A 27654-nucleotide genomic window follows, 5' to 3' on the forward strand; every position below is an offset into this window, starting at 1 on the left:
CAATGGGGCAGACGAACAGCTGGAGCCTGTTCCCAGTGTGTGCATGCACAGAGCTGCCAGGAGAAGGGAACAGTTAAGGAACAATGGTCGACTCGGGAGTAAAGCCACAGGTGGACAGTGAATGGCCTCTCCCATAGGGAATAAAAAGAAGTGAAATGGGAGTTTGCAGGAGACAATTAGTTCAGTTCATTAGAGTAAAGATCTGTTCCTGATTTCTTGCCAAATATTGTCTGCTACAGAGTGGCGTTTGGAAGATATCGGCCTGGCAGTTCTCCAAGCCTGATAAAGGTCTGTAGTTGTGAAATCTCTTGAAAGACTGTTGGCCGGGACTTTGCTGGTGAGGAATTCACTTTAAACTAAATAAAAGGGGTTTTATTGGGCTGAGGACTCGGCTTCGTGCTTTTGGGAAGCCTAGGTCAGGACAATTACCTTGCTGTTAGGATACAAACTTTCCTTTGTGTTTCTGGTGTATATCAACAACATATACAGGAAGGAAAGAAAGACCTCAGGAATCCACAGCTGGTGCAGAATATTTATTACATTTATAACATCATGTTAAGAAATGACTTCTGTTTTTCTACCGCAACCATAAATTTACATTAAATTTACAAGGTGTTTAAAAAAAGGACAGGACCTCCAAGTACATTTCAATCTATGTGGTTGTAGGAAAGTAGCAATAGTACACATGTACCGCTTCACAGTGCTTCATAGCCCTCTCTAAGCAGTTTACAGAGTCAGCCTATTGCCCCCAACCATCTGGGTCCTCATTTTACCCACCGTGGAAAGATGGAAGGCTGAGTCAACCTTGAGCCTGGTGAGATTTGAACTGCTGAATTGCAGTCAGCCGGCAGTCAGCAGAGGTAGCCTGCAGTACTGCACTCTAACCACTGCGCCACCATGGCTCAACTATGACTTATCCCACCCTTCTGAAAGGAAACATGTCGTCAAGGAAAACTCTCGTTCAATACTTGGCGCTGGGAAGACTTGCTGGGTCCTGTGCCTGATGGGCTCCATACCATGCTGTTAGAAGCAGAGTCCAGGTGAAGCTTAACAGGTAACAACACAGTCAGGTAAAAGACGCCATCTTCAAGTGCATTTGGAAGGGATGAAACAATCAAACAATCACAGCATATACTGTGGCATTATCTGGAGTCTGAACAGGGGGAGATTTTCCTTGGAGATGTTGCAGCTGAGCATAATAAAGGGAAGCAGATCTCTGGAAAGGAAAGCAGCATTAGATAAATGGTTAGAATATTAATACTAGCACTGAGGATATTACCTAGTGGGGTAATGAAATGTCTGCGAGAAACCAATCAAACTCGGAAACCACCAAGGTGCCCCACCATTCAACTCTAGGCTACAAGTATTATCTTTTATAGGTTAGAATCGGGTGGGATTCAGCCGGTTTGGACTGGTTCGGACGAACAGGATGCTAATTTTACACCTAGTTTACCGAACCAGTAATTGCAAGGACTGCCTGATACCTACACATCCCTCCCCTCCCAGGAGTCTCCACGCGGTCCATTTTGGATGTCAGGTAAGTGCAGGGCCCACACGGAACCTCTGGGAGGGCGAAAAATGGACCTCCTGGAAGTTCCAAAAGGCCTGTTTCTAGCCTCCAGAGAGCCTCCACAGCCCTGGGACGCTGTTTTCACCCTCCCTCCAGAGCCCGGGAAGGGCGAAAAACGGGTCTCCCGGAAGTTCTAGAACCCGTAAATGGGCCCGTTTCCAGCCTCTTGGAGGCTCAAGGAAAGCCACCGGAGCCTGGGGAGAGTGAAAACGCCTTCCACCCCGCCATGGTGCAGGAGACTGAGTAGACCATGCCCACCCAGCAACCAGGCAGAGAACTGGTTGCTAAAATTTTTGACTCCCACCCCTAGTTAGAATACCAATATGTTTACACTTAAAGACAAACTTATTAGATTGCAGCCCTCGGATGTAACTCAAGAAGTGACTCTACTGAAAAGTTAAAATTTGTGATGAGTTCAATTATGGAAATATGGCATTGATTGATTGATTGATTACATTTATATGCCGCCCTTTTCCCCGAAGGGGACTCAGGGCGGCTCACAATTCAATCAGGGAAGGAGGTACAGACAGGGAGATAAAAAGACGAGACATAACAATACAAAATTTAAAAACACACAACAACCATACCAATCGAGAAGGGGGGCAAAAACTCTTTAGCCCCAGGCCTGTCGGAACAGCCAGGTTTTAAGGGCTTTGCGGAAGGCCTGGAGGGTGGTGAGGGTTCGAATCTCCATGGGGAGCTCGTTCCAGAGGGTCGGAGCAGCCACAGAGAAGGCTCTCCTCCGGGTAGTCGCCAGTCGGCATTGGCCGGCGGATGGAATTCGGAGGAGGCCTAATCTGTGGGATCTGATCGGTCTATTGGAGGTAATTGGCAGCAGGCGGTCTCTCAAGTACCCAGGTCCAATACCATGAAGGGCTTTATAAGTGACGACTAGCGCCTTGAAGCGTATCCGAAGACCTATAGGCAGCCAGTGCAGCTCGCGGAGGATAGGTGTTACGTGGGTGAACCGAGGTGCACCCACAATCGCTCGCGCGGCTGCATTCTGGACAAGCTGAAGTCTCCGAATGCTCTTCAAGGGCTGCCCCATGTAGAGCATAACACCTTGAACTGCCCAAGTTTATTCTAATCATACTGTGCTCCCAGGAATATCCAGCTGATAGTTACCTCATGGAAACTCTCTTGCTTGCCTATTTTCTCCTTTCTAATGGGATTCCTCGCGGAAGCAAAATCTTGAGGTCGTGGAGTCACAATGAGCAAGATAAGAAAAAGAAAGAAATGGACACAGTGAAAGGAGAATAAAAGATGGAAGTACAGATTTGGTCTAGAAAACATCCAAGGTCTCTACAGAGGTAGTCCTCGACTTATGACCACAATTGACCCCAAAATTTATGTTTGCTATGTTTTGCCCCCTTTTATAACTTTTCTTGCCACATTTGTTGAGTGAATCACTGCAGTTCTTAAGTTAGTAACACGGTTGTTAAGTGAATCTGACTTCCCCATTGACTTTGCTCATCGGAAGGTCACAGAAAGGAATCACAAGGCATGCGACTATCATAAATATGAGCCAGTTGTCAAGCATCCGAGTGTCAATCACATGACCATGAGGACGCTTCAATGGGCATAAGTGTGAAAAACGGCCATAAGTCTTTTTTTCTAGTGCCGTTGTAACTTCAGATGGTCACTAAGTGAACTGCGCCGAGGTGGCGCAGTGGTTAGGGTGCAGTACTGCAGGCCACTTCAGCTGACTGTTATCTGCAGTTCAGCGGTTCAAATCTCAGCGGCTCAAGGTTGATTCAGCCTTCCATCCTTCCGAGGTGGGTGAAATGAGGACCCAGACTGTGGGGGCGATATGCTGACTCTGTAAACCGCTTAGAGAGGGCTGAAAGCCCTATGAAGTGATATACAACTGCTAACTGCTATTGCTATTAACTGCTGTAAGTTGAGGACTACCTGTATTAACTGGCATCCCTGGAGATGCCAGGAGCCAGGAAAAAAATGGCTCTAATAAATCTATGCTTTGAGGAATATGGCTACCTGGGAGTTTTGATTCTTTTGAGGGTGCTATTTGGAGCCCTAACATTAACTTGACTCAAACTCAGTCATTATGACTGTAGGAAGGAGCAACAGATAAGCCTCCGTGTCATTTTGCAACTATTCAAAATTTTCCATTTAATAACAAAAATATTCTGAAAGGAGAGGGCTCGTCCAGAAATATTGCTTAAAAAGAACCCGTGAGAAAGACTTCTCCATTCACTCCTTACCTGTAGGCTCCATTCTTTCACCAGTAGCCCTAGAAAGAATTTTTTTTTTAAAAAAAATTAGAAGTGGCACTATATGATAATCAATATGGCAAGAACCAGCTAAAGTAGCATCCTCTTCCTGATTAAACTCCTTTCTGAATAAGCAGACTTGATAACATTTCCTACCTACTGAGAGTAGTAGATTTGAACTTTGGGTTTAGGGCCGTGTTGTAGGCCAATGCCATGTTCAATTCTGTGCTTACAGTTGCATCATAGAGGGGACCAGGGGTGGGCTTCAAAAAGTTTAGCAAGGGGTTCTCTGCCCGGTTGCTAGGTGGGCGTGGCCATGGTGGGCGTGGTCTATTCAGCCTCCTGCACCACGGGGCGGGGGTGTTTTTGCCCTCCCCGTGCTCTGGAAGTTTTTCTCGAGCCTCCAGGAAGGCGAAAATGGACTCCACAGGCTCCAGGCCCTCATTTCCAGCCTTCCCGAACTTCCAGTAGGCCCATTTTTCACCTCCCCAAGCCTCCACGCCAGGGGTGGGTTTCTCGTCCCGTTCCAACCGGTTCGGTTGGAACGGGGCCGGCGGCGTCCTCATGCAAGCGCGCAGCGCACGCATGCGTACTAGCATCTGTGCGATGCTCCAGCTGCTCCTGGAGGATCGCGCAGGCGCTGTATGCGTCCTGCGCATGCGTGGAAGTGCAGAACTCGTCAAAATCAGGTAAGGAACGCGGGCAGGCGGGTGGGCCCTTCGCCGTTCCCGGAAGTTACTTACTTCCGGGTTCACCGACCAACCGGTTCGCGGGGACCGCCGCGAACCGGTTGAAACCCACCCCTGCTCCACGCATGCCCTGCCCTTGCCTGCATCCAAAACGGGCCACATGGGGACTCTTGGGAGGGTCAGGGTGGGCAGGACCAGCCAGGAGTGGGGTTTGGGGGTTCTCCAAACTACACAGAATCTTAGCTAGAGGTTGTCCCGAACCTCTCCAGCAGCCCAACCATGGATGGGACCTCATATATTTTTGTGGAGAAGAGACATTTTCCCCATAATAATAGGTCACAGGGGTTTTAAAATAGGGTAGAGGAGTGTTTCTCAACCTTAACAACGTTAAAACATGTCGACTTCAGCTTCCAGAATTCCCATGCTAGCATGCTGGCTGAGGAATTCTGGGAGTTGAAGTCCACCCATCATAAAATTGCCGATGTTGAGAGATGCTGGCGTAGGGAGTTTAAATGCAGACTCTCTGCCCTAAGATCTGAATGGATAATGTTGGGAATAGCTGGAACTGGATTCCCATTTGATTGGATTTGCAACACTATAAATAATCCTTGAAGACAACTGCAAGGCCAAGGATAATGTAATGGTTAAAGGAATCATGGAACATAAGGTAGAATTGAAACCAGAATTATTTTTACTAGATGGATAAGAAACATCAACATATAATATTACACATACTAACTACCGCCAGGATCGCCTTTGCACAAAATTGGAAACAAAAAACCACCACCCCCAGATGAAATGGTAATTAGATACTCAAATGTGCTGAAATGGACAGAATGACTATGGAGCTAAAAGAAAGAGAAGAGTCGGACTATTACAAAATTTGGAGTAGACTGTATGAGGGGCTAGAGAATAGAAGCCAAAACAAGGAATAAAAGTTGTAAAAATTGATGATTATAATATGAAGAAAAATGTATGTACTGTATGTAAAATATGATTATATGTATTATACTGTTAGATTACAATATAATTATTACATTAGTATTAGAATTGTTAAAATCTACGAGAAGGCAATAACCGAATAGTAAACTCCAAAAGCAGAATATGCATGCTGATACGGGAAGCTGTAAAATTATATTATATTGTTATGTTGTTTGTGTTTTTATCTGTTTGTATTTGTGTTTGTATTTTTTCTTGGTTTTTTTCTTTTCCCTTTTTCTTTTTTGTTATTTGTGGTTTTTTTAAACTTAAAAATGTTCAATGAAAACTATTTTTTTTAAAAAAAGTAATGGTTAAAGGATTGGACCTAAAATCAGGGGGTGGAATTCAGCCGGTTCTGACTGGTTAGGGCGAACTTGTAGTTTCAGTGAGCATTTGGCCCCACCCACCTGCCCCTGCCCTTTCCTGTCCTATATTTCCCTGTTTTTTAGCTCAGCTGATTTGCGCGGCACAGCAGATTGTGGGGCATCAGCTTTTTACTCAGAGGCGCTGACATAGAAAGTAAATTTTACAATAAAATACAATAACAGAGTTGGAAGGGACCTTGGAGGTCTTCTAGTCCAACCCTCTGCCTAGGCAGGAAACCCTATACCATTTCAGACAAATGGCTATCCAACATCTTCTTAAAGACTTCCAGTGTTGGGGCATTCACAACTTCTGGAGGCAAGCTGTTCCACTGATTAATTGTTCCAACAGTCAGGAAATGTTTCCTCAGTTCTAAGTTGCTTCTGTCCTTCTTTCCACCCATTGCTTCTTGTTCTGCCCTCAGGTGCTTTGGAGAATAGTTTGACTCCCTCCTCTTTGTGGCAACCCCTGAGATATTGGAACACTGCTATCATGTCTCCCCTAGCCCTTCTTTCTATTAAACTAGACATACCCAGTTCCTGCAACCATTCTTCATAAGTTTTAGTCTCTAGTCCCCTGATCATCTTTGTTGCTCTTCTCTGCACTCTTTCTAGAGTCCCCACATCTTTTCTACATCGTGGTGACCAAAACTGAATGCAGTATTTCCAAGTGTGGCCTTACCAAGGCATTATAAAGTGGTATTAACACTTCATGTGATCTTGATTCTATCCCTCAGTTTATGCAGCCTAGAACTGTGTTGGCTTTTTTGGCAGCTGCTGCACACTGCTGGCTCATATTTAAATGGTTGTCCACTAGGACTCCAAGATCCCTTTCACAGTTACTACTGTTGAGCAAGGTACCACCTATACTGTACTTGTGCATTTCATTTTTCTTGCCTAAATGTAGGAAAAACTGAAGCTTAAAAAGGTTGTTTTTTTAATGCTGCATGCGTGCACTCACCAAAACTGGTTGCATCCCACCACTGCCTAAAATCCGCCCCCCCACCCCATGACATGAAGGTTATTTCATCATGAGTCAAACACAATGTCTTGGTTCAACTCACCTTGGAGTGTTGTCATGAGGACACCTGGAAGAAAGGAAGAGTAGGAATACAAGCAATGAAATCATTCCTAAATACAAGATATGTTTCCAATGCCCATTAATTGCAGCCAGTAATAAGGAACGTATAATGTGATGGTATATTGGGAGTATGTTTTTAGGGATGTCCCTCTAATAGCTTTCAGAGTTAACTCTTCCCATGGTCGACTCTTACTAGAAGAGCTATGAGTTTCTAAATTTAACAAGCTTTTTAATGATTAATGATTTCATTTTAATGACCAGTGGCAATTTGGCTTAGCAGCAAATGGGGGACAAATGAAATTACAGATAGTCCTCAACTTTCAACAACTGGGATCCAAATCTGTGTTGCTTAAGCAAGGCTGTGAATGAGGGAGTAACAGCTGATTTTTACAACCTTTCCTGCCATGGATTTAAGTGAAACACTACCGTTGTTATGCAAATCGTGTGGTCGTTAAAGCGAATCCAGCTTCTCCGGTTGACGTTTCTTGTCAGAAGCTGGCTGGGAAGATTGCAAATGGCGGTCACATGACACTGCAAATCATTATTGAAACATGCCTGTTGCTAAGCAACCAAACTTTGATCACAGGACTACGGGGCTATTGTAATAGTCATTGATGTGAGGAGGACAAGTTGTAAGTCACTTTTTTTCAATGTCATTGTAACTTCAAATAGTCGCTAAATGAAGTGGGGAGTGGAGTAATACCTGGTTGAAAGTCTATGGAGATCCTCAGTTATCCAGATCATGGTTGTCCCAAAGGTGCTTTTTCAAGAGGCAACTGGACTTTCTGGTTTTTCTTTGAAAAATCCACCATCCAGTCAGAAGCATCTTGGATGGGAAGGGAAACGTCTTAAAAGAAAAACCAGAAAGTCCAGTTTCCTCTTCAATAAGTACCTTTGAGACATAAGGTAAAAGTAAAATTTAAATATGAGCAGTGTGCAGCAGCTGCCAAAAAAGCCAACCTAGTTTTAGGCTGCATAAACAGAGGGATGTAATCAAGAAATCATTAATCACGTGAAGTGTTAATACCACTTTATAATGCCTTGGTAAGGTCACACTTGGAATACTGCATTCAGTTTTGGTCACCACGATGTAGAAAAGATGTGGAGACACTAGAAAGAGTGCAGAGAAGAGCAACAAAGATGATTAGGGGACTGGAGGCTAAAACATATGAAGAACCATTGCAGGAACTGCGTATGTCTAGTTTAATAGAAAGAAGGACTAGGGGGGACATGATAGCAGTCTTCCAATATCTCAGGGGTTGCCACAAAGAAGAGGGAGTCAAACTATTTTCCAAGGACCTGAGGATAGAACAAGAAGCAATGGGTGGAAACTAATTATGGAGAGAAGCAACCTAGAACTAAGGAGAAATTTCCTGACAGTTAGAACAATTAATCAGTGGAACAGCTTGCCTCCAGAAGTTGTGAATGCCCCAACATCGTCTTTAAGAAGATGTTGGATAGCCATTTGTCTGAAACGGAATAGGGTTCCCTGCCTAGGCAGGGGGTTGGATTAGAAGACCTCCAAGGTCCCTTCCAATTCTGCTATTGTATTATTGTAAATGTTCCCCTCACACATGCGTGCTAGTCGTTCCAGACTCTAGGGGGCAGTGCTCATCTATGTTTCAAAGCCGAAGAGCCAGCACTGTCCGAAGACATCTCTGTAGTCATGTGACCGGCATGACTAAATGCCGAAGAATACCTTCCCACCAAAGGTGGTTCCTATTTTTTCTACTTGCATTTTTACGTGCTTTCGAATTGCTAGGTTGGCAGAAGTTGGGACAAGTAATGGGACCTCACTCCATTACGTGGCGCCAGGGATTCGAAACGCCGAACTACCGACCTTTCTGATCGACAAGCTTAGCCACTGAGCCACCACATCCCCAAAATATTGAGACATACCTGGTTGAAAACGCATCACTTCGCTCCCATCAATGTTCTTCACAGAAGCACCTTGACTCACCTGTCTGAAAAATCTTTTTTCCAAAAATACAAGGTCACACTCAGGGCAGCTGCGATCAGAGCCAGACCAGCTAACAGCAGCATCCAAATCCAGGTAGCAATTCTATCCACAGCATGGCGTGCCTGTGTAACTTCGGTCATCTGAATGAAAGTGGGACTTGACCAATCCGATAATGTTGACCGGGTGGACTGAATAGAATCAATATATTCAGGAGCTGTTGGGACAGCGACAAAGGAATGAAAAATACAATATCTATTGCCTGTGGAGATTCTCAATCATCCAGGTCACAGTTGTCCCAAAGGTGCTTTTTTCAGGAGGGAGCTGGACTTTCTTGTTGTTGTTTTTCCTTTGGAAGACGTTTCGTTTCTCATCCAAGAAGCTGCTTCAGCTCTGATTGGAATGGAAGGGTTTGCAAGGGGTACAAATTTGGATCATGTGACAATGTGGTTGCTGCAACGTTTGTAAGTGTGAAAAACCGTCACTTTTTTTGGTGCCGTTGTAACTTTGAATTTACTACACAAATGTAAGTCAAGGACTACTTGTATTGAAAACCAGACAGAGAAATGGACAGTGATGATTCTTCCGGAAGGAATCTAAAGGCCTGATTTTGTCTCTCTTCAATATCTGGAGGGGAAATCAAATATGTTTTCGATACTTGGCACATCTAGCTCCATCACTAATGGGAAGGAGCCATATCTGCTGAACATTTCCTCTCTTTGTGCAACTTTCCAACCGTAGCAACTTTAAGCCTGGAGGACTTCAACTCCCAGAATTCTGGGAGTACTTTCATTGAAGATATTAAAACGTTAAAGCAAGAAAATGGAAACCCCCCCCGCCCCTTTTATCTCATTTTATAAGAAAAGATGACCCAGTACCATAGAGCTCCAGGAAATACTTTGGCTAGAGAAGTAGCGACTGTTCCTTCCTGGATTTCCCGGAGGGGAGGGGCACAGAGGTTGGAGGTCGGCTCGTGTGGGAAAAATGGTGGCAAGGTTTTCTTTGACAAATATTTCCCTGGGACTAATTTCACCATTTTAATTTGCTCAGTTCTTTGTATTAACATCTACATCATTCTGGATTGACTTGGAGTGCCTGCCTGCTGGTAAGTGAGCCGGGTTTTTTTCTTTTCTTTTCTTAATGTATTTTTAAATAATATTTTATTTATTGTGCATAGAATTTTTAAAAATAGTTTTACTTCAATTTATTCTGTGTGGAATAGTTTGAAATGTTTTACTTCAATTTATTCTGTGTGGATTCTTGTTTTAAATTGTCTTAGACTATTTAAAAAAAGATTCTATCCAAAATACAAAATACCAGCTGCAGCTATTCACTTAAGAACTGTGGCAAGAAAGGTGGTATAATGGGTTTAGTGACCAAAGTTACAATGGCATATATAAAAAGTGACTGATGACCATTTTTCACACTTAGCGACCATTTTCACACTTAGCGACCATTGCAGCATCCTCATGGCCACGCGATCAAAATTTTGATGTTTGGCAACAGATTCGTATTTATGATGGTTTCAGTGTCCTGGAGTCATGTAATCGCCTTTTGTGACCTTTTGACAAAGTCAAATGGGGAAACCAGATTCACTTATGTTACTAACTTATCAGCTGCAGTTATTCACTTAAGAATTGTGGCAAGAAAGATGGTATAATCGGTTTAGTGACCAAAGTTACAATGGCATTGAAAAAAGTGACTGATGACCATTTTTCACACTTAGCGACCATTTTCACACTTGGCGACCATTGCAGCATCCTCATGGTCACACGATCAAAATTTTGATGTTTGGCAACAGTTACAATTTATATTTGTAAATTGTAGTTATGTTGAAATAAAAAAAAATTACAATACTATTTTTTGCATTGTATGAAAATTTTTGTTGCTCCGTATAAAATTTTTAATCAAGCCCCACCCCCCCCACCCCCCCCCGGTCAAAGGTGTCCCTCTTTACCAATCTGAAAATCTGGTCACCTTAGAATTGGGCCTGTTTCCTCACTTGTAAGCCACGCAAACGACGTTGCTCCGTTCTTTTCTGCCTGCCCTAGGATGAGGAGGGGGTGAGCCTTGGTCTTCATCTGAACCCCCTCTCCCTTGTTCTACCTCTCCCCTGCTCTGCCCAGTCTGACTTTGCCCTTCCCCAGTTTCCTCTACAGCCAATGGAGCCACACTCCTATTCTCTGCCAGCTGTTCATCTTCCCCCTCGGATTCAAACTCTGCTGGGGGGCATGACATTACCAAGGTTGGGTACCCCTCCTTTACGCACATAAACCACCGTTAAAAGCAAACCGTTTCTCCCAAACTTACTTTCATCCATCTCTCCAGTGGGTGAACTCAAACAAATTTCAGAACTCCAATCAGGATTGAAAATAGACTGGCACTCCCAACGTCCCCATATCTTATCCAGGATGGGGTGTAATAATACCGAAGAGCCCATATCACTCTTCTCAGCCCAAAGGGGGTTGCCCAGCCGCCTGGAGTTCAGAAGCCATCGAAAACTCTCAATATTCCGGTTATTGCAATGCTGGCATGTGAGCTGCAAATGGGAGCTACTGAGCCAGTGGGAGGAGACCAAGATATTGTTGAAGCAGCCTATAGAAAAAGAAGGAAATAAGGTAAATGGCAGGATTAAGATTGGATTCTACTTGCCAACAAGCATGAAGACCTTCAGTTCCTCATCAACAGAGTCACAGGAAGATCTGAAAAATGCGGCTTGAAGCTTAACACCTCAAAAACCAAGATCATGGACGTCAGCAAACAACCCATTAATTTACCACTGATAACTTTGGAAGGAATTGCACTAGAAAAAGTCGAAAGGATCATGCACCTTGATTCCAATTTACATGAAAACTGGGACATGACCACATAAGGTGACCAGACGTCCCGATTTTGGCGGGACAGTCACGATTTCGCACAATTTGTCCCGCGTCCCGGGGCGTTCTTAAAAAGTCCCGGTTTTTGTGACCGGACCCGGAAGTAAGCCTGCCCTGCCCCCAGCCCTGTATACCCGTCCCGGCTGGATGGTATTTTGTCCCTTCTGTCTCCCCGTTGCTCAGAAAAGCAACTTTGGGAAGGTTCTTTGCTAGCAGGCAGGTTCTAGGACGCCTGCCGCCACCAAAGGACCTTCCCGGAGTTGCTTTTCTGAGCAACGGGGAGACAGAAGGGACGCAATCTCCTTTCATTCTCCCACTGCCTCATTCACTCGTTCGGGCAGCAGAGAACGAAAGAAAATCACATAGCCGAGGACAAAGGAGCCTGCAGTCTCCTTCATTCAAACGTTCAGGCAGCGGGGAAATAAAGACAAGAATAGATAAAGCTCGAACAGCATTCTTCAAAATGAAAAAAAGGTCTTCTGCAGTCACGACAAAAGCCTAATACTAAAAACCAGGCTTGTCAGATGCTACATCTTTTCTATCCTGCTCTACAGAATGGAAAGTTGGTCTCTTCACAGAAAGCCAGTTGAAAAGACTAGAAGCATTTGAAATGTGGATTTACAGGCGGCTGTTACATATAAACTGGGTTGACAAAATCAAAAATGAGGTGGTGATAAGCCACCTGGGAAAGCCAAGGGAAATAATCCAAACCATAAAAAAGTGACAGTTAGAATATTTTGGACATGCGATACGTCAATCAGAAAAAATGCGGCATCCTTCACTTCATCCTCCAGGGAAAAATTGAAGGCAAACGAGGTTCAGGCAGAAAAAGAACAACATGGACTCAAAATCTAAGGGACTGGTTTGCACAAAACTCTTTCGTGGCACTGTTGATAAAAAAAAAAGCATCGCCAACATGATTGCCAATATCTGATAACGGATATGGCAGAAGAAAAAGGAGGAGGACGAGGAGAAGGAGGAGGAGGAGTAGGAAGGATTTGAAGGAATATTAAGGCATGCTAGGATATAGAATATTTTGTTTTAAAATGAAGGATAATGATAATAATGAATCTATGTACATTTGATAGAGGATCGGTGATATTATGCATAATTCAAAGTAGTGATGTATATTATAAAGATATCTTGTTATTGATAAATAGTTTTAATTAGGAAGTAATACAAGATTGGCATATATATGAAATGAGTATTTCGAATACTTTGTTTAAAAATGAAGGAATAGCATTTTTGTTCGAATGTATGATGTACAAGGACAACAATGAACATAAGCATACTTGATGGGTGATTGGCAGGATTATGCATAATTGAAAGTAGTGATGTATAAACATAAACAGTTGGTAAATTCTTTGACACTGTAAAAATATTCGGAATGAGATAAGTCTGCTAGTTAGTGTCAAAAAATTAACTTCCTGAGGAAGACTTGATCCTATTTTTATCTCCTTAGATAGTATATGTTTTGGCATGGAGCACCATCAAAGAAACAAGTACACATAGTCCTTGACTTACAACAGTTCATTTAGTGACCATTCAAAGTTACAACGGCACTGAAAAAAGTGACTCTTTTTCATACGTGCGACCATTTCAGCATCCCCGTGGTCACATGATCAGAATTCAGGTGCTTGGCATCTGACTCACATTTATGACTTTTCCAGTGTCCTGGGATCATGGGGTCACCTTTTACGACCTGACAAGCAAAGTCAATGGGGAAGCCAGATTCACTTAACAACTGTTCTACTAGCTTAACAATTGCAGTGTTTCACTTAACAACTGTGTCAAGAAAGGTTGCAAAATGGGGACACAACTCACTTAACAAATGTTTCGCTTCGCAACAAAATGTTTGGGCTCAACTGTGGTCCTAAGTCAAGGACCACCTGTACAATTTAAAATCCAATTCAAATCATTCAATTCAATTCAATCTGATCTTCTTACTACAGGTAGTCTTCAACTTACAGCCATTTACTTAGTGACCGTTCAAAGTTACAACAGCACTGAAAAAAAGTGACTTATGGCAGTTTTTCGCATTTACAACCATTGGAGCATCCCCACCTGACAACTGGTTCATACTTATGACAGGCAGAAGGTCCCATGCGCGACCTTCTGTCAAGCAAAGTTGATGGGGAAGCCAGATTCACCTAACAGATGCTCAGTGTTACTAACTGAACAACTCCAGTGTTTAACTGGGGCAAGCAAGGCTGTAAAGTGGAGGAAAACTCACATAACAACTCACTTAGCCACAGAAATATCAGGCTGAATTGTGGGTCATAAGTCGAGGATAACCTGTACATAGGAATGGAATGGTTAAAAGTTCATGCCTGAAAAATTATACAGTATGTTGACTCTTACAAAAAAGGAATACAATAGAACAGAACAGAACAGAACAGAGAATAGAATAGACTAGAGCAGCGGTTCTCAAACCTGTGGGTCAGGACCCCTTTGGGGGTCGAATGACCCTTTCACAGTGGTCGCCTAAGACCATCGAAAAACATATAATTTTGATGGTCTTAGGAACCGAGACACCAATTTTATGGTTGGGGGGTCATCACAACATGTGGAACTGTATTAAAGAGTCGCGACATTGGGAAGGTTGAGAACCACTAAACTAGAGAATAGAGAATAATAGAGAATAGAAAAGAAAATAGAATAGAAAATAGAATAGAAATTAGAAAATAGAATAGAATAGTAAATAGAATAGCATAGAATAGAAAATACAATTGAATAGAATAAGATGGAAAATAGAATAGAATAAAATAGAAAATAGAATAGAATAGGAAATAGAATAGAAACTAGAATAGAATAGAAACTAGAATAGAATAGAAAATGGAATAGAATAAAATAAAAAATAGAATAAAGAATAAGAATAATAGGATAGGATAGGATAGGATAGGATAGGATAGGATAGGATAGGATAGGATTCTTATGCATTTACTCAGACATACCTGTGGTTACCTGCAGGATGGTGTGAGTTTCCGAACCATTGGATAAGCGACAGATGTAAATCCCTGAATCACTCATAATGAGGTTCTTAAGGATTAGTAATTGTGGAGGCTGGTAGATCAGGCGTTGGTTGAACCGATGAGGAATCACTTCGTTCCTGCTGGGATTCCAGTTTATTTCCACTCTTTCTGTGCTGGTGTTCGCACATTTGGGATTCAGAGGGAGCCAGAACAAAAGCGTTTGATAGCCCACAGCTTCACAGGGAAAGGAGGCCTCCTCCCCAGGTTCATGAGTGAGCTTTCTCACCAAGATGGCTGATGGAGATAACAAGTAGACGTTAACCACCTCTTTGGCCGAACGCTACTTCCCGTCCTACCTTTTAAAAAATCCCACCCGCGTGGAACCATTTTGATGCTTCTTTTAAGTGGTTTTGGATCAACCGTGTGGTGCCCAGATATAGTGGTCCACACACTTCCCATCATCCCCAGTTAGCTCAGGATAATGGGAATTGTAATTTGTCTTGTGGAGAGGATGCTGAGGCAATTATACAATTATAATTCTACAATTACAATTATACAATTATAATTTACAATTATAATTCTTGCTCCTTTTTTCTTTGTTGAGGCATCCGACTTGCTTGCCCTTTGAGCAAACAGGCTAAACTTTCACCTACAGAAATCTTAAACGTGCACCCACACAACATTTGTCTTTTCATTTAGACCCGCAAACGAAAGAGGGGGTCACTAAAAAATAAGACAAATCTTTCACCTCTCTCGATTTCTTCACCTCCCAGATCCAAGATGACCCCCTCGGTGGCTTTGTTACCTTGCCCTTTCCTCAGGAGAATTATTTTCACCAATACATTCAGGAGACAAAACTTCATAATTGCGCCTCGTTTGGATGTTTGGCAACGCCTTTTACCATCATTAATTCCACTCAAGAAAGAGGGAAGCATTTTTGAACAAGAGGACAAAATTATTCCTCTGAAAAGATTATCACATCTTGGTGGCGGTTTGGTTTTCCTCTGTGAGTCAAAGGAGAAACACACAATTCTTTAATCATATCCAGCCAGCCACAGTCTTGTGGGTGGACAGGCCAGGCTGTGTCATGCACAGCCAAGTTGTTTTTGTGCAATGGTTGTCTCACACCAAGGCTGATGGAAACCAAGGGTGGGGGGGGGGAACCTTGCCAGAAACCCATAACTTACCTATCGCCTTAAAATACGGCTGCTATCTCTGAAAACAACACAAAACAAAGCAAAAACAACAACAGAAAAAACGGGCAACAACAGAAAAAACGGGCATCAGCTCAGGGTATTAGCACTACTCATTTCATGTTTGCTCATTTTAACCACAACGCTTCTTAGAATCATGGAACCATGAAGTTGGAGGCATCTTGGAAGTCTTCTAATCCAGGGGTGTCAAACTCATTTCATTGAGGGCTGCATCAGGGTTGTGTTTGACATCAGGGTTGTGTTTGACCTTGTGGGTGGGTGTGGCCAGGGTGGGCATGGACAATTCGACCATGTGTCGGGGGCACCTGTTGTGGCCAAGTGCTAAGGCACGATTTCTCTCAGACCCTCCCTCCTTCATTATAATCTTCTTTCCTTCCTTCCTTCCTTCCTTCCTTCCTTCCTTCCTTCCTTCCTTCCTTCCTTCCTTCCTTCCTTCCCTCCCTCCCTCCCTCCCTCCCTCCCTCCCTCCCTCCCTCCTTTTCTTTTTCCTTCCCTCTTCATTTCCCTTTTTCCTTCCTCCTCCTCTTTCCTTGCGCTCTTCCCATCTTTTTCTTTGCCTTTCCTCTTTCCCTTTCTCTTTTCCTCTCCCTTCTTGCATGCTCAAATGCGAAAGGGGAAACATTTCTCCTTTTGATTTGTTTTTAGTTCGTTTTGATATCCATCGTCCAGCGATAATGGAGCTCGGGAGGGACGTGCATGACCCCGGGGCCCCATTTTTGGCCATGATGGTCTCCTGCAGCACTCTGCCAGAAAAAAACAGAGCTCGGTGGTGGTGGTGGTGGTAGTGGGTGAGCTCTGTTTTTGCTGGCAGAGGCCCTGTGGGCCAGATCTAAGCACCTTGTGGGCCAGATACAGCCCAGGGGACTTGAGTTTGACATCCCTGTTCTAATCCAACCCACTGCCCAAGGCAGGAAGCCTTAAAATATCTTTTTCTTGAAAAACCGCCAGGGACGGAGAGCCCACAAGGAAGGCACCTCTATTTATTTACTAGCTGGATACCCATGCTTCACTATGAAACCATGTAATCAGGCCAGCCCACAGGCTGGATGAGTCCCACGCTGGCCACACCCATATAAGGTAACTGGCAGTTGGAACAGAGTTCCTTTCAGGTGGGGAGGGGGAGTAGAACATCTAACTCTTTAGCATCAGAGCATGTTAATTACTGTATAAGAAATGCTAATGATCTGATGGTCATTTTGAAAAATCCTTTCTTAGTAAGCACCGAGAAGCCAAGAAGAACATACGTGCCAAATTTCAAGTTTGTAGGTTTTACAGTTCTGGAGATTTCATGACGTAGCGAGTGGCATTTCGCTTTTATATATATAGATTTAGAAAAATTATATGGCTACCTACTCACTCTCAATGACTCTGGGTGGCTTACAAAAAATTACAATTCAATTCCAAACAATTGGGACATATTAGGAATACGTCTTTATTTCAAGCCCCAAAAAATGAGAGCAGTGAAACTTTATTCAGGGCGGGGGGACCTGAGAGTACACTGCCATACAGGTAGTCCTTGACTTATGACCATTCGTTTAGTGACTTCGAAGTTAGCACGGTGCTGAGAAAAGTAATTTACGCTTACGCTAAAGCTTTTCACAGCATCTCTGCTCTTAGCCTTGTGACTCAGGCCCTTAGCAATTGTGAAGCATAAGGTAGAGGTTCCCCTCGCACATATCTGCTAGTCGTTCCCAACTCTAGGGAGCGGTGCTCATCTCCGTTTCAAAGCCGAAGAGCCAATGCTGTCCGAAGACGTCTCATGTGGTCATGTGGCCAGCATGACTAAACGCCGAACGCGTACGGGAACGCTGTCACCTTCCCTCCAAAGGTGGTTCCCATTTTTCTACTTGCATTTTTACATTCTTTCGAACTGGTAGGTTGGCAGAAGCTGGGACAAATAACGGGAGCTCACTCCGTTATGCATTGCTAGGGATTTGAACCACCGAACTGCTGACATTTCTGATCGACAAGTTCAGTGTCTTAGCCCCTGCATCCCTATGTTTAATAGTTAGCTGATCTTTGCACTGGTAGTCCTTGACTTACAACACTTCATTTAGTGATTGTTCTTATGGCTTATGACCATTCCAGCATCCCCATGGTCACGTGATCGAACTTTGGATGCTTAACAACTGGTGTGTATTTATGATGCCTGCAGTGTCCTGGGGTTGGGGGGAAGCCAAATTCACTTGGCAACCATGTTACTAAACTTAACAACTGCAGTGATTCACTTAATAACTGTGCCAAGAAAAGTTGCAAAATGAGGCAAAACCCACTCAACGATTTATCCTGCCTTCAGAAATGCGTGAGACCTTGTTGGAGGATTCCATCAACAATTGTTTCTTCTTGTCTATGGGGATTCTCAGTCATTCAGGTCATGGTTGTCCAAAAGGTGCTTTTTCAAAAGGCAACTGGAGTTGGTTTTTTCCCTTTGAAGACGTCCCTTTAAGATGTGAGCTACAAATAGTCTCCTTTATTAGGGCTTCTAAAGCTTGGTATAAGGGATGCGGTGGGCAAGATGCTGAGCTTGTCGGCAATTTTGCGGTTCGAATCCCTAGCGCCGCGTAACATAGTGAGCTCCCGTTACGTCTCTCGGGAATAGGGTGGCATACAAATTGAATAAACCTCAAACCTTGTCCCAGCTTCTGCCAACCTAGCAGTTCAAATCACGTAAAAAAAAATGCAAGAAGAAAAATAGGAACCACTTTTGGTGGGAAAGTAACAGCGTTTTCGTGCGCCTTCGGTGTTAAGTCATGCCGGCCACATGATCATGGAGATCTTCAGAAAAGCCGCTGGCTCTTCGGCTTTGAATGGAGATGAGTACCGACCCCTTGCGCCAGAAATGACTAGCACATATGTGCGAGGGGAACCTTAAAGCTTGGTAACGTTTAAGATCTGTGGACTTCAACCCCCAGAATTTCCCAGTGAGGGATTTGGGGAGCTGAAGTCCACACATCTTAAAGTGCCATGGTTGTGAAGTCCTAATAAAGGAGAATATTTGTAGTTTAGGGTTGACATGGGGTGGGGGTGTGATCCTTGGTGGTCTCTGAGCTTGGTTGTTTTCTAACAGACATTTCATTACCAAAATAGGTAACATCACCAGTGCTAGTAAGGAGTGAGGTTTACTCTCTGTTTATATGGTATTATTGGATTGCCCTGTCAGCTTCACCAACAGAGGAACTGTGGACTGCTCCTTTGCTATTTCCAGGCTAGCCCCATCTGCTGGTTCTGAACACCCCGTGGGCTGGATCTATCCCACAGGCCTCAAGTTTGACACCCCTGTTCTCAACTAAGAAATTAAGAAAAAAATACAGCCACAAAATCCTCTTGACCCAGTTGGACAGATCAAGACTTTGTATCCCCCCCCCCCCTCATTTAGTTGGATTAGAATTAGGCTCAAAACTCATCAGGGTATTTATTAGCCTTTCTTAAATACTTATTGGTATACTTCCTGCTTACTCTATCCTTGCTTCCTGCACAAACTCTGTTCCTTCAGCTAGTCAGATGCTCTCTTGCCCTTTTTATTTCTAAGCATTTTCCAGGATAGTTAAAAGGCTATTTGTGTACTGAAATATTTCACTCAGGGCAAACAGCTCATCCAGTGACAGGAGGACCACACACCACAGGCTTCTATCAGTCTAAAGGTTATTGTTTTTCCAATATATATCTACTAGCTGATAACTTGGAGTTGCCCGGGTATTTATCTATCCCAAACCTCCTTCCATGAATGTCGCTGTAATTTCTAATGTTGGATTTTCCCCCTTACTAGAGGGAGCCCTCTTGTGGAGTACTGTGAAGTCGTTACCATGGCAACTCCACAGTGCTGTACAGTAGGAGCCATTTTACGGCAGTACAGTAGAATCTATTTGAAGGCACAATAGGCTGTATCTTAACAGAAGACATACCCCGAGGGGTGTTAGGGGTGTTTTACCCCTATAGTATTTGTCTCCAGAGAGTAAGTCATCTGTGTACCAAGTTTGGTTGAAGTTGCTTGAGGTGTTCCAGAGTTATGCTGGAACATACACACAGCCATTTTTTTATATATAGAAGACGACGCAGTAAAGATGTCCTCTAGCTGAATTTGATTCCTAGAGAGGATGGGATACTTGCATGCTGTCTCCTTAGAAACATCAAGGAAGTGGTATCCCGCTGCCTCTTCTTTTTTCCCCCCAGACTAAATTTCAGCCCTGCAATTTTTTGCTGTTCTCCCATCCAGTTTCCAACCCAGCCCAAACCCTCTTAGCTTCCAACCCAGACACGGCCAGCAGCTCCCAAGACCAGAGAGTCAGGAAATATAAAAAATACCATCTTTATTGTGAACCCTTACAACAAGATGTGAGGGTTGGTGGTCAGAGGAGTCATATTACATGGGGGAAAAGCAGATTTACAGTGCAGTGAGGGGGGAGGACAGTGATGGCCATTCACGCATATGCGCACAGGCAAGAAAGGTGGAGGCAGGAAGGAGATTGGAAACAAGAAGCTGTGAGTGCAGGAGACGAATGGGAGGTAGTGACGGTGAGGGTGGTGGAGGATGCTATAGGCTCCATGGAAGATGAAATTCTTGGGGTGGAAGTGGAGTGCAGTGTGTCGCTTCAAAATTTTGCAGGTGCTTCCGTGCCTGTGGAATGGAAAAAAAAAAGTTACCTTGGGGGGAACCCAACTGGTAGCTTTTGGGCCATCTCTGCTCTCCAAGGCCTGAAGAGTGGCTAGCTAATTGCCTTATTTTAAGAGGACCATAAAATAAAGCCATTAGGAGTGATTGATGAGGTGGCCTAGAGGTGGAGCTCTCGCCTCACAATCAAGAGGCTGTGAGTTCGATCCAAGGTAGAGGCAGATATTTCTCTCTCTGGGCATGAGAATATATCTGCTGAACAAAACTCTGCATTGGTGACTGGAAGGGCATCTGGCCAGCAAAACACTCTGTAGCTCCTTTGTCTGCCAATTGCCACTGGTCTGATGGGCCCAGGAAGTTTTCAGCCTGTTCTCGGGCATAACGTCATCAAAATGAGAATGAGGTTGAGCAAACTATGGGGTTAACATACTGGACTCAAAGACACAGATTGTCAGAATTGGGGGAGAATACAGGCAGTCCTCGACTTACAACAGTTCATTTAGTGACTGTTACAATGGCACTGAAAAAAAAATAACTTAGGACCATTTTTCACACTTGCGACCGTTGGGGGTATCACGTGATCAGAACTCAGATGCTTGGCACATTGACTCACATTTATGACGATTGCAGTGTCCCAGAGTCATGTGATCACCTTTTATGACCTTTTGATGAGCAAAGTCAATGGGGAAGCCGGATTCGTTTAACAGCCGTGTTACTAACTTATCAACTGCAGTGATTCACTGAACAACGGTGCAACGAAAGGCCGTAAAATGGGGCAAGGTTTACTTAACAAATGTCTCGCTTAGCAACAGAAATGTTGGGCTCAATTGTGGTTTGTAACTTCAGGACTACCTGTATTCCCTTTTCCTCAGGAAAAACACCATTTCTGGTGTTTCTCGATGGGAGTGCCTCAGAACACTTTGCTTAAGTTGTTGCCCAGCGTGTGCATCAGTGGTGGGTTTCAAATTTTTTTAGAACCTCTTCTGTAGGTGTGGCTTGCCGGCCATGTGACTGGGTGGGAGTGGCTTGCCAGCCATGTGACTAGGTGGGTGTGGCCAACTTGTAAAATGTGGTGAAACTCACTTATCAACGCTCTTGCTTAGCAACCAAAATGTTGGCTCAGAAACTCTGGCATTTGAAGCACGCAAGTCTTAAAGCTGTCAAGTTAAAGACCCTTGCACCCCTAACCCTTTAGAAAAAACCCCAGGGGTGTTCAAACTTGACAGCTTTAAGACTTGTGGACTTCAACTCCCAGAATTCCTCCTCTCGCTCTTCATCTTGATGATGTGTGGACGGGCGGGGGGAGGGAGCTGGAACCGGTTCTAAATGGCACTGTAGATTTGTGGAACCTCTTCTATAAAAGAGCTTAGAACTGGACAGGGAAATGGTGGATGGAAGTGAGGTGGATGTGCTAGAACAATGGAGTGTGGGGAGCAGAATATATGGGTGCAGGCTAGGAGAACTCACCAGGAATAGTGCAAGTTGTCGTCTCCCATCTAGGGTCATGTCTTCACCTGGTTTGAAAACAATAATGAGGTGGGTTGAGAAGATTCTAACAGGGAGGCAAGGTGCAACAGTCATGGAAGGACACTTTGATCCCCACCATGGATGAATGAATGGCTGCAAAGGCTGACGGTGTTAGCAGAGATGGCTGAATTGACCGCTTTGCTCAAAGAAAAAACAAAGAAACCCACAAGTACTTTTGTTTCTACTTGGAAACCACTTCTGGACTTTGTGCTTGAGATTCCGGCGGGGGGGGGGGGGAGATGAAACTTTGGTTTTGGGTTTTCCCAATTAGATAGGTTTGTTGTTATAGAAATGGGTGGTTTGTACTATTATGCAAAAGTAAAAAGTTGAGGTTTGATGTTAATGATGTTTATTCTATTGCACCAGAAGGAATCGGAAGTCAATGGTTTTTTTTTTCTCCCCTCCCTCCTTCGTTTCTATACTTCTTCATTCCCTTCCCGTTATTATTTTTTCTACTATTTGCTTTTGTATATCTGGTTCGGAATGCGGTCATCATTATTGGTCTACTCCCTTAAAAGTAGTTGTGGGAGGGCAGTATATCATTAGCTAATTCCCACAGGCCAGTAAGCCTTGGCCAACATTATAGGACAAGTCTTCAAATTTCAACCTGGATAGCACATTCTTAAGATTTCTCCCAACCAAGAACAAGACTGAATTGTGGCAATTCCACCAACTGGTTTCCTGCCACGCCTAGATTTCTGCTCTCCATCCTTCTTGCATTGGACTCACCAACAGACCAGGGAAACTCATCACCATCTTCGGCTTGGTACGACTTCAGTACAGACAAACACCAGTCGTCTTCTACTTCATAGCGGCTATATATAGAGGCTGCAATGACAAGGAGCTGGTGTAAGTAGAGCCCTCTGGATTGAATGGCAGGGAGATGCAAAGGTGAGGGCACTGCTCTGATTGCAAGGGATTTCTATCTCTCTTCCTCTGTTCCTTTCTTCTTTTCCCCTTTCTTTTCTTTTGAAAGAGCCGCAGTGATTAGAATACGGTACTGAAGGTTACTTCTGCTGACTGCCTGCAATTTGGCAGTTCGAATCTCACCAGGCTGAAGGTTGCCTTGATGACGCAGTGGTTAGAATGCAATATTGCAGGTTTGACTTTGCCCACTGCCAGGAGTTCTATTCTGAAAGGGCTCCAGGTTGACTCAGCCTTCCAACCTTCCAAGGTGGGTAAAAATGAGGACCGAGATTGTTGGGGGAAATAGGCTGACTCTGTAAACTGCTTAGGGAGGGCTGTAAAGTGGTGTATAAGTCTAAGTGCTATTGCTATTTTTCCTTTTCCCCAGGGCTGTGTGTTCTCTCCACTTCTCTTCTCTCTACATACCAATGATTGCATCTGTTAAACTACTGAAGTTTGCAGATGATACAACAGTGATTGGTCTCATTCGAGATAACGATGAAACCTCATACAGACGGGAGGTTGAACAACTAGCCTCATGGTGTGACTGGAACAATCTAGAGCTGAACACACTCAAAACCGTAGAAATGGTGGTAGACTTTAGGAGAAACCTTCCCATACTACCACCTCTTACAGTACTAGACAACACAGTATCAACAGTAGGGACCTTCAAATATCTAGGTTCTATCATATCTCAAGACTTAAAATGGACACCTAACACCAAAAACGTCATCAAAAAAGCACAACAAAGAATGTTCTTTCTGCGCCAACTCAGGAAGCTCAAACTGCCCAAAGAGCTGCTGATTCTGTTCTACAGAGGAATTATTGAGTCTGTCATCTGTATCTCTGTAACTGTCTGGTTTGGTTCTGTAACCCAACAAGAAAGACACAGACCTCAGAGGATAATTAGAACTGCAGAAAAAACAATTACTGCCAACCTGCCTTCCATTGAGGACCTATATACTGCACGAGTCAAAAAGAGGGCCATGAAAATATTTACAGACCCCTCACATCTTGGACATAAATAGTTTCAACTCCTACCCTCAAAATGATGTTATAGAGCACTGCACACCGGAACAACTAGACACAAGAGCAGTTATTTCCCAAACGCCATCACTCTGCTAAACAAATAATTCCCTCACCACTGTCAAACTATTCACTAAGGCTGCATTACTATTACTATTAGTTTTCTCATCGTTCCTATCCCCCATCTCCTCCCACTTATGACTGTAACTTTGTTGCCTGTATCCTTATGATGTATATTGATTGTTTCCCGATTGTTTATTTGTACCCTATGATTATCATTAAGTGTTGTACCTTATGATTCTCGATGGATGTATCTTGTCTTTTTATGTACACTAAGAGCATATGCACCAAAGACAAATTCCTTGTGTGTCCAATCACACTTGGCCAATAAATTATTCAATCCAATCCAATCCAATCCTATCCTATCTTTTATTTTCCTTTATTTTCCCTCCGCATCCATCCAACCTACACTCACCCACCCATCTGGGCAGCATACAATAAAACCAAGCGTTAAAACATTCTGCTGAGCTGCATCTGGATCTATTTTGGAAAGAACTCTTGCAGTTCTCACACATGCATTGAAGGCTTTATTTTAGTAGCATCAGAGCAACATTCCTGATTTAAGTCCACCATCCATCTTTGGGACAGGTCTTCTTTAAACGTGCCTGACATTTCTGAACCTTTCTGTTGAGTAATCAATGCCTGTACCCGAAACTGTCTTGCGTTGGGACCAAGAATTCCTTCACAGGGTGGTTAATGTGAATCATCTAAACCCACAACAGCTCTGGAGCCTGTCAAGGCAAGCCTCATCATGTCACCTATCTGGGGTTAGGTTTAGGTTTCGAACGTGTTACCTTCTTCCATGGGTGTAGAAGCTTTCAGCCATTCTCGGACGATTCTGATGCCTTCTTCTGTCATGATTTTGGGATACCTAGGGCAGGTAGTATTTGTTGAGAAAGAATCCCATCAGCTTCCACCACCCCCGACAAAAAAAAACTATTTATAAACCTTTCCTCAAAGCGGTTAGCCTGTATGTTCAGTTCTATTTTAACCCCCCCCCCTATTTTTATGACCTCTGAATTCTCTGCCCTCCAAGACTGAATTTAAGCGGCATTCTCGCTGAAAAAGGACAGTGTGTTTTCCTGACATACCGTGTTTCCCTGAAAATAAGACAGGATTTTCTTTTCTTTTGACCCCCGAAATAAATGCTTAGCCTTATTTTTCAGGGACATCTTATTATTTTTGAGGTGCAAGAGACGGCGAGCGTAGTCACCTCATGGCTGCTGCTGTATTGCAATATTTTCAGGGAGGTCTTATTTTCGGGGAAGGGCTTATTTTAGCGCATGTGCTCAAAAGCCCGATTGGGCTTATTATCCGGGAGGTCTTATTTTCAGGGAAACAGGGGGGTTTTGGGGTGGAAAACCCACAAAAGTGTAGTCTATACCTCAAAACAGGAAAAATCTGGCAGACACAATCAGTTATAATTGGGAAGGTTCTGCTCTCTATCTAACCTCAGCTATAATATTTATTTACCTGTGCTGTAATAACTTCAGCAGTAAGTCATTCCCTCTGTTAGAAATTATATCTTCAGGAACCCTAGGAGGTAAAAAAAAAGAAGAGTTAACGCCATGGTGTCCATCCTGAAGCTCACCTGACCAAAGCCATTTTTGACAGCTTCAATTTTGCCACACTGGAGCTGAGGGATAGGGAGGGGGATTTGAAATAAGAGGGGATTCTGTGGCCAAAACAAAATATATTCTGTTGGGAACCAAGGACATTCTCACACCTGGTTGGAGGAAAGTAGAGTGATGCTATTGGTTGCCAGACCGCACCACGTGGCTGGTCATGTGACTGATTGTTTTGAGAAAGTAGAAGTTTTACTTTTCATTAGATGAAAACCGTTGAAGACTTCAGAGTCGTTTTTCAGATCTGTGTCAATGTGACATTTCCAATAAAGCTATTCTTTGAGGAAACTGCTGACCTTAGGATGTTGGTTGATATGGATTTATTACTTGGAACCCCGACACATGGATCTTTCCTACTCTACAGGACAAATATGACACGAAAGCTACATTTATTTACAGCCTCAACCAAATTGGCAAGGCTGGGTGGACATCTGGGCAATTTCCATTGGTTGGCTACTTTACTCACGTGGTGGTAATGATCTCATCTTTGGTTCTGCGGACCAGCAATACGGGACCCTGATACCTGAAGAGGAGACTTGGTTTAATATGGAGACAAACCAGGATGTTTCATCTAAACTTGCTACAAACATTGTTCTACAACTACAGGGGTGTCAAACGCAAGGCCCGGGGCCCGGATCTTGCCCCCCAAGGGGCTTAGATCTGGCCCGCGATGCTGCCCTGGAAACAGTGAAGAATGGCCTGCAGTGCCTCTGCCAGTGAAAGCGGAGCTCCATCTACGCTGGCAGAAGGTTGCAGGAGGCTGTTTCAATGGGAAACAGAGCTCGGGAGCCCGTTTTCACTGGCAGAGTGTTTGGGCTGCCACAGGCGCCCCCAACACGACTGATGTCGAGCTTCCCCCCCACTCCCAGGTCAAACACAACCCTGATGTGGCCCTCAATGAAATCAAATTTGACACCCCTGTACTACTACTCTCATGTCAGAAGCAGCTACCAAGGCACTTCTGGGTTGAAAGGATTAGCCGGATACATCCCCGTGGCCCAGTGGGCTCTTTTTCTGTCCCTTTTATTGTTGCATCTCAGCGGCATTATCACCTTGTTCTAAGCAAGAAGCTTTAATTTCCGACTAGCTTGCTTGAAAACCGATAGTTGTCTACTTCAGACAAACTGGAGAATCGCCTGTTTTAGTTGAACGGTCACTAAATCAAGTTGTGAGTCGAGGACCACCTGCATTTTGCTTCAAAAGGTTTCAAGCGGGGCGTTTCACGCCACTTGGAATAACGGTGAATGCCAGAAGGCCAAAAGCCAAAAAGGGGCGAAAAGAACCAGGAAGAACTTTCCATGGTTAAGAAGTTCTGATCTCTTCAATTCTGCTTAGAACCCAGTATAGAAAGTCTCTCTCTGACTGGCCTTTTCTAGATCGGGGGTGGAGAACCATGGCCCTTTTATGACTTGTGGACTTCAACTCCCAGAATTCCTGAGCTAGCCGGCTCAGGAATCCTGGGAGTTGAAGTCCACCAGTCGTAAAAGGGCCATGGTTCCTCACCTCTCTTCTAGATGTAGATTTCAGAACTCAATCTTTGCTTTAATGAAATCAATGGACAACTCCTTGGCTAATCTTCACTTACACTTGCCACCAATAAGCAATCATAATGGGGTTAAAACAAAAAAAGGGGAAACCTGCTTCTGGCCAGATCTTTTGGGCTATTTGGCTACTGGTCATGGGCTGGAATGGTAGTCTTAAATGGCCAAAAGACACCTTGATTTTAAAAATTAGCCACCAAAGAGTTGGCATCATCCAACTTTCTTTTGGCAATGGCTTTGCTCCGTGGTGTTTCCTCCTCTCAGTTACCTACTTGCAGAGCTGCTCCGCATTGTTCAGGTTTAAGTGCTGTCTCACTGTCCGGGTGACCAAGCTTCCTGTGGAACAAAGAGGATAACGTTACATCATTTTTTTGCCCAGCAAGTAAGTCTCTAATCCAAACCAACTTCACATCATCACCTCCTTTTA

General features: G+C 43.8%; 2 protein-coding genes across 4 annotated transcripts in view; both read right to left on the bottom strand.

Moving 5' to 3' along the window:
* Window positions 1-861: 861 nt before the first annotated feature.
* Window positions 862-15634, bottom strand: LOC116504338. The gene is made up of 7 exons (XM_032211299.1): window positions 15525-15634; window positions 14702-15013; window positions 11182-11466; window positions 8875-9088; window positions 3793-3821; window positions 2696-2760; window positions 862-1216 (listed from the first exon to the last, which is right to left on the bottom strand). The coding sequence occupies exons 1-7, from the start codon at window positions 15580-15582 to the stop codon at window positions 1115-1117; spliced, it is 1065 nt and encodes a 354-aa protein (XP_032067190.1). The 5' UTR covers window positions 15583-15634; the 3' UTR covers window positions 862-1114.
* A 4589-nt stretch (window positions 15635-20223) lies between these two features.
* The window catches only part of ABHD16A (abhydrolase domain containing 16A, phospholipase), a 46215-nt gene continuing 38784 nt past the window's right edge, over window positions 20224-27654 (bottom strand). For 2 of the 3 annotated variants that reach the window (XM_032211482.1, XM_032211483.1), the window contains 7 exons: window positions 27500-27563; window positions 26153-26209; window positions 25535-25597; window positions 24856-24932; window positions 22799-22897; window positions 22010-22056; window positions 20224-20548 (listed from right to left, as the gene is read on the bottom strand). In XM_032211482.1, coding sequence (XP_032067373.1) covers window positions 20465-20548; window positions 22010-22056; window positions 22799-22897; window positions 24856-24932; window positions 25535-25597; window positions 26153-26209; window positions 27500-27563 — 491 coding nt within the window. In that variant the 3' untranslated portion in view covers window positions 20224-20464. Of the gene's footprint in view, window positions 20549-22009; window positions 22057-22798; window positions 22898-24855; window positions 24933-25534; window positions 25598-26152; window positions 26210-27499; window positions 27564-27654 lie in introns of those variants that run through there. The other variant, XR_004254814.1, reaches the window with a different exon arrangement.

Source organism: Thamnophis elegans, chromosome 2 (assembly GCF_009769535.1).
Source record: "Thamnophis elegans isolate rThaEle1 chromosome 2, rThaEle1.pri, whole genome shotgun sequence".
Taxonomy (NCBI): domain Eukaryota; kingdom Metazoa; phylum Chordata; class Lepidosauria; order Squamata; family Colubridae; genus Thamnophis; species Thamnophis elegans.

Coding starts and splice junctions, on each gene's coding strand:
- LOC116504338 (XM_032211299.1), bottom strand. CDS start 15,582: ATGAAGTTTTGTCTCCTGAATGTATTGGTGAAAATAATTCTCCTGAGG. Junction 15,014..15,524: donor TCTCCTGAGGAAAGGGCAAG/GTAACAAAGCCA, acceptor TATCTCCATCAG/CCATCTTGGTGAGAAAGCTC. Junction 3,822..8,874: donor AAAAAAGATTTTTCAGACAG/GTGAGTCAAGGT, acceptor AATTCTTTCTAG/GGCTACTGGTGAAAGAATGG.